The 13,202-nt window shown below is 43.4% G+C and overlaps 1 protein-coding gene across 1 annotated transcript in view; it reads left to right on the top strand.

Annotated features, from left to right (window-relative positions):
• The window catches only part of XRCC1 (X-ray repair cross complementing 1), a 31,004-nt gene that overhangs the window by 4,994 nt on the left and 12,808 nt on the right, over positions 1-13,202 (top strand). Inside the window, exons 4-9 of the mRNA XM_078857189.1 lie at positions 379-537; positions 977-1,075; positions 1,427-1,541; positions 7,363-7,484; positions 7,941-8,055; positions 8,838-9,159. Coding sequence (XP_078713315.1) covers positions 379-537; positions 977-1,075; positions 1,427-1,541; positions 7,363-7,484; positions 7,941-8,055; positions 8,838-9,159 — 932 coding nt within the window. The remainder of the gene's footprint in view (positions 1-378; positions 538-976; positions 1,076-1,426; positions 1,542-7,362; positions 7,485-7,940; positions 8,056-8,837; positions 9,160-13,202) is intronic.

The raw sequence follows: 13,202 nt of genomic DNA, 5'->3' as shown, positions 1-13,202 counted from the left end.
TAGCATGGACATTGCAATGCCAAATAATATAAATCTCTATAATTGGCATCTCTGAAATTTGAAGGGCTTAATTCCATATTTTCATTATACAACACTTTAGAACATAAGACACACATCTAAACTTTTGCCCGGTGTCAATACATTTATGTAAATGTGGTCTCGAACATCCACAGACACCTACCGGATTATAAGACACATGCCCAACTTTAGTTTAAAAATACAGGGGGGAAATTTACTTGTCATAATCAGGAGAATACAGTAATGCAGTTACTCTGATGTGCACATACTTGTATTGAGTCACTAGTACGTAAGTCTGAACACTCTTATGAGTCAGGTACACTAAAAATGCACACTTAACTTTGTTCTCTCTCTCTGCAGGTGATTTGTGCCATGTCATTCTTTATGAGCCCTGGAGAGAGTAAGCGAGCTCAGAACACAGATAGGGTGCGCATATTTGGCCCTGAGAAGCTGTGTCGGCCTGCAGCTGATAAGCAATTTGAGACTGTGAAGATTGTTTGCACCCAGCCCTACACTAAGGTGTGCACTTTGCATCATAAACGTGACATCTACTGGTTTTGATGATTTATCACTCTTAGTTTTGCCTAGTCTCCGAATGCATATTCCAACTGATTATTGATACAATTAAAATGGTATTTAAGAAAATCCAGTCTCAAAAGAGAGCACATGTAATGCATATACAATCCAATATAACTCATTACTGAACAAGCCATAATTCAAGGCTTACTATGATGCAGGGCTTGAAGGGCAACTGGGAGATTGATAGTTTGCTATAATGATTACTGCTGCAGCTTTGTTTCTGATGCTTTTGGCAATTATGTAAAAGGCCAAAGAAGGCATAAAAGGAAATTACAATTGTATTATAACAGACTAATTAATTTCACATTGGCAGCAGCGATTTGCCTTAACCAATGCTTTGGCTGGCTCCGTGCCGATCTCTTGTGTCCTTACTTGGCAGAATCTCAAGTTTGGCTTGGCTTGCATAAAGTTTTACTCTCCTCCAGAGCCTGGCACCAAGTGGACTGGTCCAAGCACCTCCCATTTGAAAGACTCCCCTGTAAGATTGCACCATTTGCTAACGTCACCCATGACATTCACCACTCTCATTGCAGAGTTAATCTCATTTCACGGAATGAACGGAACCGCACTACATTAGCCAAATGAGTCACCCTGGATTTTTGGAGTGCCAACGGCAGCGGTAGATTTAATGTGTATTGCGTGAGAAAATTGTTAATCATTGCATGCACTGATTTAAGCACACCTGATGTATGCCTCAGAAAACGTGGGTAGACTCGTTAAAATCATCGAAGGGGAGTTCATTTAATTATCTGTACATTAGCATGTGTATCGATTAATTCTTATATGATATGTGTTTTTAATTTCCTGTTCTCTCCCATGCTGTTGGTAGAGAGGGAAAAAACTTGCAGGTTTTAAAATTAAAGAGGAAGATGAAAGTGAAGATATAAAGCCAGGGGCATTATTCTTTGGCAAGAGCAGCCCTCCAGATCATGACTCTCCAAAAGGTAAATGGCAAATGCGTAAACAATACTGTTGACTGTGCGCTTGATGTTTGTCAACATGCTGTAGAGTTCATAATCAACGTTTTTGGGTTTAGATCGCGTTATTTATAAATGTGTCGTAACCCTCCACCACCCGACACGGCCAATCAGTAAAAAAGTGTCACGTTGACAAAAGACAAATTAGTTCACTGCTTTAGCCCACCGGTGTGTTGAAGCGCGAAACCACAACATTTACAATTTGAGTACGACGTTTCGCTGGTAATTGCATCCAGCATCATCGGGCAATTCGCCAGAATGGTGAGGCTCTGCTGTGTCTCCCGTTCTTATATAGAGCAGCAGCAGGGTGACGTCATCATTAACTCATTAACTCATCAGGTGCAAAGATTTGAGGGGTGAGTTATTGTAATTATATACTAGATTAGTAATCAGGCTATTGTTACGATGCGAGTTGTAGATTAATCTCTCTGGTGAAAGTCTAGTGAGAGAGATTAAACATGTTAAAGAAGCACTAAGACAGAATGGCTACAATAATGCTCAAATTAACAGAGCACTAAATGCCAAATCACGATCGCAAAGCAACACTGCTGAAAGCGATCAGATTATTAAAACAATAAAAATACCATTTATCTCAGGAGTAACTGACAAATTAGCCCGTGTTTTGCAAAAGCAAAACATTACAGTAAGATTTGGTACAGTACAGAAAATTCAACAACTAGTAACGTGCACTAAAGACGAATTACCTAAATTATCAACAGAAGGTGTATATCGGATTAATTGTGTATGTGGCAGATGCTATATTGGACAGACAGGGCGTAACATTAGTGTAAGACTAAAAGAACACCAGAGAAATATTAAATTATCACAAACACAACTGTCGGCAGTGGCAGAACATGCATGCCAACAGGGACACTCAATTGATTTTGACAACGTTGAAGTGTTGTGTAAAACTAGTTACTACTGGCAAAGACTAATTAGAGAATCGATTGAAATTGAGAGAAACAGAAATAACTTTAATCGCTCAGACAGCTACAGGCTTAGTGCGGCCTGGAAGCGTATTATTAAATAAGATACATTACAATTCCTTATAAGGGAAACAAACACTAACTGATTACTAATGTAGCATAATCACAATAAAACACATTCCAAATGATTACTAATCTACAACTCGCATCGTAACAATATCCTGATTACTAATCTAGTATATAATTACAATAACTCCCCCCTCAAATCTTTGCACCTGATGAGTTAATGAGTTAATGATGACGTCACCCTGCTGCTACTCTATATAAGAACGGGAGACACAGCAGAGCCTCACCATTCTGGCGAATTGCCCGATGAGGGGGAAACTGCCCTGGCTTGCCAGGGGAGACACCAGGAGCATCGAGGTGATCCTTCCAGCCCGTCCGGATCTCAAGTGAGACCTAGCCACCAGCCCCGAGGCCTGCGAGGGCCCTGACCGTGTGGCCAGGGATGACCACGCTGCCAAAAAGCGGGGACTGCTGGAGAATGGAGACGGAAATCGCAACAGACGAAGAGGGGAAACGACGAGAGTCAAGGACCACGAGGGCCACCCGAGTTGCTGAAGGAGACCGGGATGACCGAGCCGCCCAGCTTATGCTCGCAGCAGATGAAAAGGAAGCAGGGAGAGCGCCAAGAGAAATGAATGCCACCTGCACTGCTGAGGGAGCCAGGGACGGCAGAGTCGGCCAGACGGTGACTGCAGGAGACAAGAAGAAGACGCGGCGAAAGCAGAGGGCCACCGACACCACCTGTGCCGCCGGAGGGGACTGGGGCAACCAGACCGACCCGCTGGCAGCAGGGGGATGCGTGGAGGAGGCACGGAGACGGATGGAGGGGAACGCGGCGGAGGCACGGCAGAAGGAGAGGATAGAGGAACTGGATGGGAGGGTGGGAGCTGATGGAGTGGGTGAGGGAGGCCGAGGAGAAAAAGGTATGGCGTCCGGAAGCAGAGAGGCGGGTGCCCCCGAGCGGAGGGTGGGGAACGAAGCCAGGGAGACGCCAGCAACCCTGGGGCAGGGGGAGGCCCGGAGGGAGAACGTGACAGTGGACGCTGGACCGGTGGGAGCTGGGAGGCCCCGGGAACGAGACGGGAAATGGCGAGGCGGGGCAGGGGCGAGTCTGACACCACCTCATGTCAAACGACATAATTGCGTCAAGAGTAATGATGAAGGACGAGGTAGCAGAAGAAGTGACCATCGACCGAGCAACCTTTGTACGGTCAATAATGATGGGCTTGCTACAAATAGAGCCGACAGACTTGTACTGTTTGATAACTCTGCCGGGAGGGAGGGCGTTTGATGTAAGCTTCAACTCAAGCCCCCTGCTACAAAGATTTATGACCCGCTTCGAGGAAAAGGTGGAGGAGAAGCCATTGATATCAATGAAGCTACAACTGTTATCAGAGCTGGACACGAAGGTGGTGACTATTTTCCTATACAATGAAGCCCTACATGACCACGACGTGGAGGTCTGGCTAAGACAGCACTGCTCGGTACTGTCGGGCTGTAAAAAGGTGAGGGACTCGGTGGGGATATGGACAGGGGCAAGACAATGGAGGGTGCGGCTGAAAACAGAAGGAGGGACCTTGAGACACATCCCGAGTGCCCTGAACATAGGAGGCAACCGGGGATATGTTGTGTATGCCGGACAACCTAAACTGTGTAGGAGGTGTGGGGGCAGCGGTCACCTGGCCGCAGTGTGCAAGACAAAAGTCTGCTATAGATGCAAGGCACTGGACCACGAGGTAGAAGAATGCAGTGTTCCGGCACAATGTAACCTCTGTGGTAGCCGAGAACATCTGTACAAAAATTGTCCGGAGTCGTACGCCAACAAGGTTAGGGCGTATAGGGTAGGAGGAGCGAGGGATGAGGAAGGGGGTGGGACCAAACTGGACCCGGATAAGGAACTGGTGAGGGAAGGACGTGGGGAGGTGGCTGAGCAGCAGCCACCAGCAACGGACGGAGGGGGAGAAGGGGAGAGGCATGCAAAAAGAGCAGAATCGACATCGAGCGAGCAGGAAGAGGGGCTGGCGGGGGAGGGGAGCGACGGCATGGGCAGCATCTCCGAGACGACCGTGGAAGACTGGGCGGAGGCGGTGGAGGAGGATGAAGGAAAAGGGGAACGACAGCAGGAGGAAGGCGGTAGCGAGACATGGGAGGGACCAATCGGAAGGAAAAGGAGGATAAGGAGAGCCCCAAAAAGAGGCGCCCCTTCAGGCAGCACGGAATCCTCGGACTCCTCGCCGGACACAGAGGCCTCGAGGGAGGGGATGGAGGAAAGGGTGGAGAGCCGGCGCAGGGGGAAACCCTTGAGAACAAGGGGCAAAATGAAATTGTGGGAACTGGCGAATGAAGATGCCCGATGTCCGCGGTTCTATTTGTAATGTGTATGGAACCCCTTGCACAGGCAATGAGAAACAATGAGGAGATTAAGGGAGTGACCATCCCCGGGAATAAGGAACAGGGGAAGGTGGCGCTATATATGGATGACGTAGTCGTGCTCTGTAGGGACGTGGCATCAGTGTGGGGGGCCATGAAGGAGACAAACCGCTTCGGCCTGGCCTCCGGCTTGAAGGTGAACGCGAGGAAGAGCGAATTGATGGCCTTCGGGGACCCGAGACTATTTGAGGGCCGGCCGCCTGAGTTGGGGATGAAGACGGAGGAAGTCAAGGTCTTGGGAGTGTCCTTTTGCCGAGAGAGGTCGGCGGAACGAAACTGGGACGGGAGGATAAAGCAGGTAAAGGGACAGTTAGGCAAGTGGGCCGGGAGACGGCTCACAATGGAAGGGAGGATTCTGGTAGTGAGGGTGGTGGTTTTACCAACACTCAACTACCTCGCATATGTGTACCCGCCAGGTAGGAGGGAGGCAAGAATCCTGGAATCGCTGTTGTTTCAATTCATTTGGGGAGGCGGGATGGATGGAGTGAAGAGGGTGGTGATGTGTAAACGCGTCGAGAACGGGGGGAAGGGTGCCCCAAATATTGCACGTGTGCTGTCCTCAATTTTTGTGTGCAACACTTTGAGGTTATTCTTTTCCGAAGAGCCCCGGGGGAAGGCCGCTTGTTATTTAAGGTATCGCCTGATGTGGCTCCTGAGGGGGCTCGGGATGACCCAATTACCGGCGGGCACGCCCTTGGCCTGGCCACAAGGATGGCTGAATGCGGCGGTGGGTGACTACATAAAAGAGTACAATTTGAGTCAGAGAGGGGGACCGTGGAACTCCAAGGAGGTATTGGCCAAAGTAAACAAAGGGGAGGCCTGCGAGGGGGTGATGGGCGCGAAGAGGACTATGTACCGTCAAGTGTGGAGGAACACTTCATCAATGGCGCTCACAAAAGAACAGAGAGATCTGTCCTGGTTGGCGGTGTGGGATAGATTGGAGACGAGGGGCTTCATGTTTTCTCGCCGAATGACACGTTCGCCCAAATGCCCGAGGGGCTGCAACACAGATGAGGACGCGGTGCACGTCATGGTGAAGTGTCCCTTCGCACAGGAGGTGTGGAGACTGAGCAGTCCGCTGTTGTCCTGGTTTTACCCGTCGCAGGTGATAAGTCAGGACATAATAGGCGCGACAAAGGAGGCCTTGTGGGGAGCTCGCAGAAAAGAGTTGGATGGGTCCCCTATATCACCGTTGGAGGTGTGCTACTGGGCGAGGAGGTTGCTAGAAAGGGTGATGGAAGTAGACCGGGTTAGGCTGGGATACAAGGCCGCAGGTGTAAAGTGGAAGTGGCCCCTACCCGGGGTGGGGTAGCAAGGGGACCGGCGGGTATAGGGAAGGGATAGTGAAGGATGGCCATGCACATTTTAGCCGGCCTGCTAAGTCGTGTGGGCGAGGAATGTACGTGTTCGATTGGGGGAAGGCGATGTGATGGAGCAGCGCATGGGTGAATGGTGGTGATGAATGTGAATAAGGGGAACGGGGCGGTGTGCGTTATGGCGGCGAGCTTTTTTTTGTTGCATTGTATGTGGATGGAGCCCGCGGATGTGACGGAGACTCGAAGAGGCCAACCGGGGCGCCCGGGAAGGAGTGGTTTTCAGTACTCTCTTTGGTTTTCCTTGTACCTGCTGAGAAGTTAATAAAAACCTTTAAATCGCAATTACCAGCGAGACGTCGTACTCAAATTGTAAATGTTGTGGTTTCGCGCTTCAACACACCGGTGGGCTAAAGCAGTGAACTAATTTGTCTTTTGTCAACGTGACGCTTTTTTACTGATTGGCCGTGTCGGGTGGTGGAGGGTTACGACACATTTATAAATAACGCGATCTAAACCCTAAAACGTTGATTATGAATAATATTGGTCGCGAAAGCCTATGTGTTAAAATGCTGTAGAGTGCATGAGTCGACTCTTTAAAAATAACACCATTTAATATTTTGAAAAGACTGAGTTAATTTAGCACGATGACAACGTTTTCTTTTAAGTATGCCAAGGATCTTTGGTTTTTGTAACAATTACTGTATCCTTCTTGGTTCTTTCGGTAAAGTCACGTAGAAGGGAAATAATAAAATAAGAAAAATTAAACATAATAAAATACAATTCTCACGACGTTTCGGCCACAACACAAGCAGCCGTCCTGTGTTGTGGCCGAAACGTCGTGAGAATTGTATTTTATGTTTTTTTAATTATTTTATTATTTCCCTTCTACGTGACTTTATCGAAAGAACCAAAAAGATTAATCGCTGCAGTCACGAAAGCTTTAAATCTAAAAAATTACTGTATCCTTTTGGGAAATTTATAATAGCAAAAAAAAGTCCAATGAAGTGCAGGTTTTCGCTTTTAAGAAAATGTACACAATTACATTTTCAGCTAAAAATTCTGGACCAAGCTGTACAACACCGACTCTAACAACTGAACAATCGGAGAGTCCAGAGGGATCACCCAGTGCCAAGCAGCTTGAGTTCAGTGGAAGCAAACAGTTCTCAAATAAGGTACAATTCATTATTGGGGCAAACTACTATTGGTGCCTGATCCTCCTGTGAAAGTTGTCAAATGTAATATTGATTATTGGCTCATTTTTTTATTTTAGACATACAGAAACCAATGTTATGAATCTCGCAAGGGAACTGGGATCTTGGATCGTCGTGTTTGTGTGAAGCCACTGTGTGATAGTTTATTGACACTTGAGTCTTATATTCAATACAATACGGTGCAGTTTATGACATACAATTTGAGAGCCGCGTTTATTGGGAGAGTATTTTAGGGAGTTTTTTTTTATGTAGTGGTCAGGTGCGTGAAGTATAAGTGGTTGAATGTCAAAATAACATAAAATATTAATTGGAGTGTTGCTAGAAGGGATGCAACTTGGTTGAGCCTTTACATATGTTTTTTTAGCTCCTAAATATGAATGCTTTCCAATTAATAATTTTTCCTCCATTTTCAACCAGACCAACTCAGGGAAAAGAAAGGCTGATCACACGGGCGAAACAACGCCTAAAAAGCAACGAACAACTCCCCCTTCGGCTAAAAAAGACGCGCCTGAATCATCACCCAAAACTAAAGGTTTGATAATGGGAAATAACATTTTACAACAGCTGTGCATTGTATACTTTTACCATTATGAGCAGCGGTTATGGCGAGAGCCTTTCAGCAAGTGATGTGGATTATTTTCATTGGTGTACATTTTCTGAAAAGTTCATAGAGGTCATTCGTTAATTTCACTTTATTATACGTTTTTGTGAGCTGGATTAAGAATGAATTTATTGGAGGAAAATGTAAAAAAAAACGTTTCCATAACCTTTGCAATAATGTTAAACTATATTACCCATAGGATCAATACTAGTAAAACCAATGCTGTGTGTGTATTTGGTTTATGTAAGGTCTTCAGCGAGAAACATTGATGTTCTGCCAATAAAAACACCAGCCTTTGACTACAGAATTACATCTGGCTGCAAAATGGCATGTGTCGGCATGCTCTTGTGAAAATGTCTGAACATAGTATATTCTAGTTCCAATAATGTATTAAAACATGCTTCCTTTATCACTGGAGTGTGCTATGAATTAGATAAAGATACCTCAATATGCTATCACTTTTTTGAAAAGTAAATTCAAGCAATGCTACATTAGAAACCTTTCCCCTTTTTGTATAAAAAAATATAAAGTGATAGGCAATTGATGACGTAATGTTTTATTTTAATATGGGCTTAACAAATAGTCATTTTTGTAAAAATATTAATACAGTAACAAATTAAAGGGATATATACAGAATACGTTACAGTTTATACATCACATGTACACGTGTTGTCAAACTGTTTGACTATTTGTTATGTACTTGCGTGCTGTAGGTGGCAGCAGTGCACCCCTTTCTCCAGGCAGTCTTAAGGCTGGAGACCCCTGGCCAGCAAAGGGTTCCAGAAAGGACTTTTCTCAGCCATTTACTAAGCAGCCAACGCCCGTGAAACACAGCTCGGCCTCCCAGGGCACATCGGGGGCTTCTCGGGGTCCTGAGGGTGGCGGGAAGGCTGTGGAGTTTGGCCAGCTTCTGCGAGGCGTGGCGTTCGTGCTGAGCGGCTTCCAGAACCCATTCCGCAGCGATCTCCGTGACAAAGCCCTCGCCTTGGGGGCCAAGTACATGCCTGACTGGACGGACAGCAGCACCCATCTCATGTGAGTGTTGTGATGGCAACCGTGCATTTTTCATTAATAACATCCGCCACTGCCACCCACGTAAAAATGGCAATTCCTCGTGCAACGCTGGAAGAATGCCACCCCCCAAGGCTCAATGCCATGTCCTCAGAAACTTGCGCAGCCACAATTTGACTATCTCACAACACCTGCTCTTGATTCTATCACTCCTTATCTCCTTAGCCCTTTTGTCACGTGTTTTCAATTTCGAGGCTGCCAATCAATCACACGTTTTTTCCATTAATATTGAATTGCATTCTTCTGCCAACATACAGTAATTATTTTAAATAGTTTGCTGTAACATTATTATTATTATTATTCATTATCTTCCATTTTCAATTCACCACTGAATGAAATTCTTTATTTTTTTTAGTAGCCATTTTATCTTGAGTTTTGTCCTTCATTTGTCATTTCTAGCAACATATCGTGCCTTTCTCACTTTTTTTTTCAAAGTGATTGCAATGTCTTGTTTTCTGGTTTCCCAATTCATGTTTTTTTCTATTTCAAGGCATTTCAGGCATGCATTTTTCCACACGGATCAATGTCGTTACGTTTTTTTTTACATTTTCAATGAATGTTCATTCTTCTCAATCAACTATTGGTTTTGTGAACATTCATGCATCAGAATTTTCGTCTTCAGATATAATGGCATTCTGTTTGTAATTACAAAAATCCAGCAATGAATAAGTGCATTTAAATATTAAGTCACATGGTGCCATATGCCGTACACTCGTATTATCTCCAGTGGACCAGTGGTTGTCGGAAGTGTCTAAGTGTCTTATGTGACCAATACAATTAACACAAGTTGCCTGCAAAAAACTACTGCTAATTTAATAAATGTTCTATTGGCTGCCCCTTAGGTTTTCACACACAACATAGTTTGGCTGGTTAGATGTGAGAGGGCCCAAGAGTACTTGCTGTAATTGCAGCGCTATAAATTCGAGCACTGGCTGAGTAAACAGAATCATGTCTAAAAATAGGGCTACAACTAATGCCATTGAGTAATGCCTAATTAAACCACATTTTCTGCATTACAGTATAATTTTAAGATTTAGCATAGCGTTCTGGCAGTGTGAATAGAAAGATTAACATTTCTCATTAATTTTAACCAGTTATTAAATAGTGTGTGTTTCTGTGAAAGTAAATTACACGATATTCCATATAAAACAATCGTTTTGTAGTCGTGTAATAAACAAACTGTCTGACTACACACGGTCCATTCGTGTCTGAGGCTCTATCGTTGTATGGTATCTTAGAACGCAGTGTCAGTATTTAGTTTTGTATTTTTTCAGTCGTTTATATTCTGATCTGGAGTGAAAATGCCACCGTTTCTTTCGCTATTGAGAAAAAAAAATTCTCTTCATGACTGATGTGGTACCACTCTTGGAAGAATTGTGCAGTGGTGTTCTTCAATAGATCACCGGCTCAATTGTTTCCTATTTTTGGAAAGAGTGCTACAGGAGAAAGAGACAGATGTAGTTTGGGGATTGTGTGTACATCTTTTTTTCTGGGAGGCAAAATTCGCTGTCGTTGGAGAAGCACAAAGAGCTTATGCGAGCCGTTTTTGTAGTGTGCGCTCGATATGAGCCCGCAACTTTGGGGTCGTTGGTCAAGTTGACAGCAAGCTTTATTTTCAGACTTCAGTAAGTTGACTGCAGGAGAGATGTCATGATCTTTGCATGTCCTTTCGTTTCCCACATCTTTGTGTGTGCATTGTGAACTTTTGAAAGTGCTCTGACTTGAACTAGACCAACTTCCCAGCAACCTTGACATGTTTTTCCTTAATTTTGAGGGGTTCATTTCAACATGAAAAAGCAAGCAACATCCTCTAATGGTATATAGAATGCAGTGCGCTATTTAATATTCATTGTGGGCTTATTTATTTTAAAATCGTTTTTTAAGGTTGACATTTGGAATTTTAATTATTTGAATATTATAAAAACAACATCTAAATACATGATTTGCATAACAATATATTTCTATTGTTCCTGAAACACGCTTAGAGAATCAACATTAGGCGGATTTCATTATTATTGCTCACTATTGAATTTTCCTTAAATCCAACTTTAGTATTCATGATTGGCACATTGCATGGAGAAATATATTCATATCCATTCCCATGCTGTTCGTGAAGCAGTTGGACTAACTTTCATTTAGCGCCCATAGCTTATTATTTTTAAAGTGCAATTTGTGATTTGATGCTGTTTGGTTGTGTGTTCTATATTATATATCTATTTAAAAGGACTAATCCTTTTCGACAGTGTTTGTTCAAATTGCAATGTAAGGATGTCAAACTAGGCTGGAAAAAATATGTTTACAAAAATGCGTAGGATAGTGATACATTCCTTTTAGCAACAAAAAATGTAAACAGAGGATAGCTCCTAAGCATGGATATTAAGACAGAATATTTTACCAGAAATACCGACTGTGTGTACGTACATCCGTTTGTATATAAATGTTATTGTGTGGTTTTGTACCATCGTGAAACATTGCTAAGCTTCCAACAATGACGTAGAGCACAGTGAGTGGTTACTAGTAGCCTGGCCAAATCTTAACACGTTGAAGAGGTTTTCAATGTCTTTCACATCAAGAAATCAATTTCCAGCATTCGTTATTTAAGCAACATACGTGACCTTTCTGCCACCATACCGCCAACTGAAGGGCATGACTTGTGGACTGGAAACCTCTTTGCTAGACCCTCGGTCCATCATGAATGCCCATGTCTGTGCAATTTTGATGTGGAATAAAAGCTCTTATAGAACATGAAGGTTAAAAAATGTACTTTAAAACAGTCGTATCGATAAATTGTTACTCTGCATTGGAAAGATCCACCATCCCTGCTGCTTGCTTCGATTGGATTTTGACGAGCATAAATGCCCTTGGTTTGGTAGCGTGTATACATTTTAGACAAAGGCCCGAACATAAGACCGTTTACTTGAAAGCGCACTGTTGTGGTACTCTGTTTAATTGCAATGTTATTGAACAAATAGAGTGGATGGTTCATTTGGGACATTATGGACCTGGTGCAAAGTGGAGAAAGTAACATAATGAAGTAAAGAGGTTGTCCAACTTGGAATAATTTACTGACAATTAACCACATGATGTTAGCTGCACTAGTCTAAGCTTCTAGGAAGCTATGTTGGCAAAATACATGGCGCGTGTGAAATGGCAAACATTGTTAAGTAGCGCAATGCAATGTTGCATGAGAGAAAAACAACCATGTTTTTGCATTCCTACGTGTGTTTATTTGCATCTCAAGTACCAAACACACGATGTGTCCATTTTAGTAGATGGTAATGTTCAGGACAAATACAAAGTCTGTTGTAGGAATGTTTCTTTTTTAAGCATTTTCTATTTTAATTGAAACCTCTTAGCAGTCCTGCAGTGTTGCTTCATTAAGTTTTGTTATAGCTTTATTTTTAAATATCTTTGTTTCCATTTCGTCAGTTTTTCCAAAAAATTCCTTATATTTACTCATAATAGCCTCGTGCTTTTGAACTTTCTTGTGAGTTTTTAACATATACCAATAACCATCAGGAATACCTCTTTATGACGTATTTGTCCTAATTGTATTTGATGGGATATTAACATGAATTATCTAGTGGAGCAAGTGGTGATGAAGGCCATAATTCATCCCAACAGGATGCTGACATCCCTGCTGCTTAACATTCTTTTAGATAGGAATATGTAAGCACAACTTATTATAGAATTTAGACTCAGTGAGGTGCATACATAAGATCATCAACGCTGTTGGTATGCTCTAAATGAACCTGATAAATAATAGTAATAATTTGCACTTATAAAGCGCCTTTCACAACAAATATTTAGGCACTATGAATGAAGAAATTCCATTAAACAAAAAACCGAAATGGCAAAATAAAAGCCAAAGAGGAACACAACTAATTAGGAAAAACTTTTGAAATGATAGACGGTTCAGTATTTATAGATGTCAATGCTATCCGAGAGACTTATCTCCAATGGCAGAGAGTGCCAAAATCGGGGGGCCACCACCGTCAATGCCCGAT

This window comes from Lampetra fluviatilis, chromosome 5 (assembly GCF_964198595.1).
Source record: "Lampetra fluviatilis chromosome 5, kcLamFluv1.1, whole genome shotgun sequence".
In the NCBI taxonomy this organism is placed as follows: domain Eukaryota; kingdom Metazoa; phylum Chordata; class Hyperoartia; order Petromyzontiformes; family Petromyzontidae; genus Lampetra; species Lampetra fluviatilis.
Note: the sequence above shows the minus strand (reverse complement) of the source record. Positions and strands in the feature narration are given on the sequence as shown.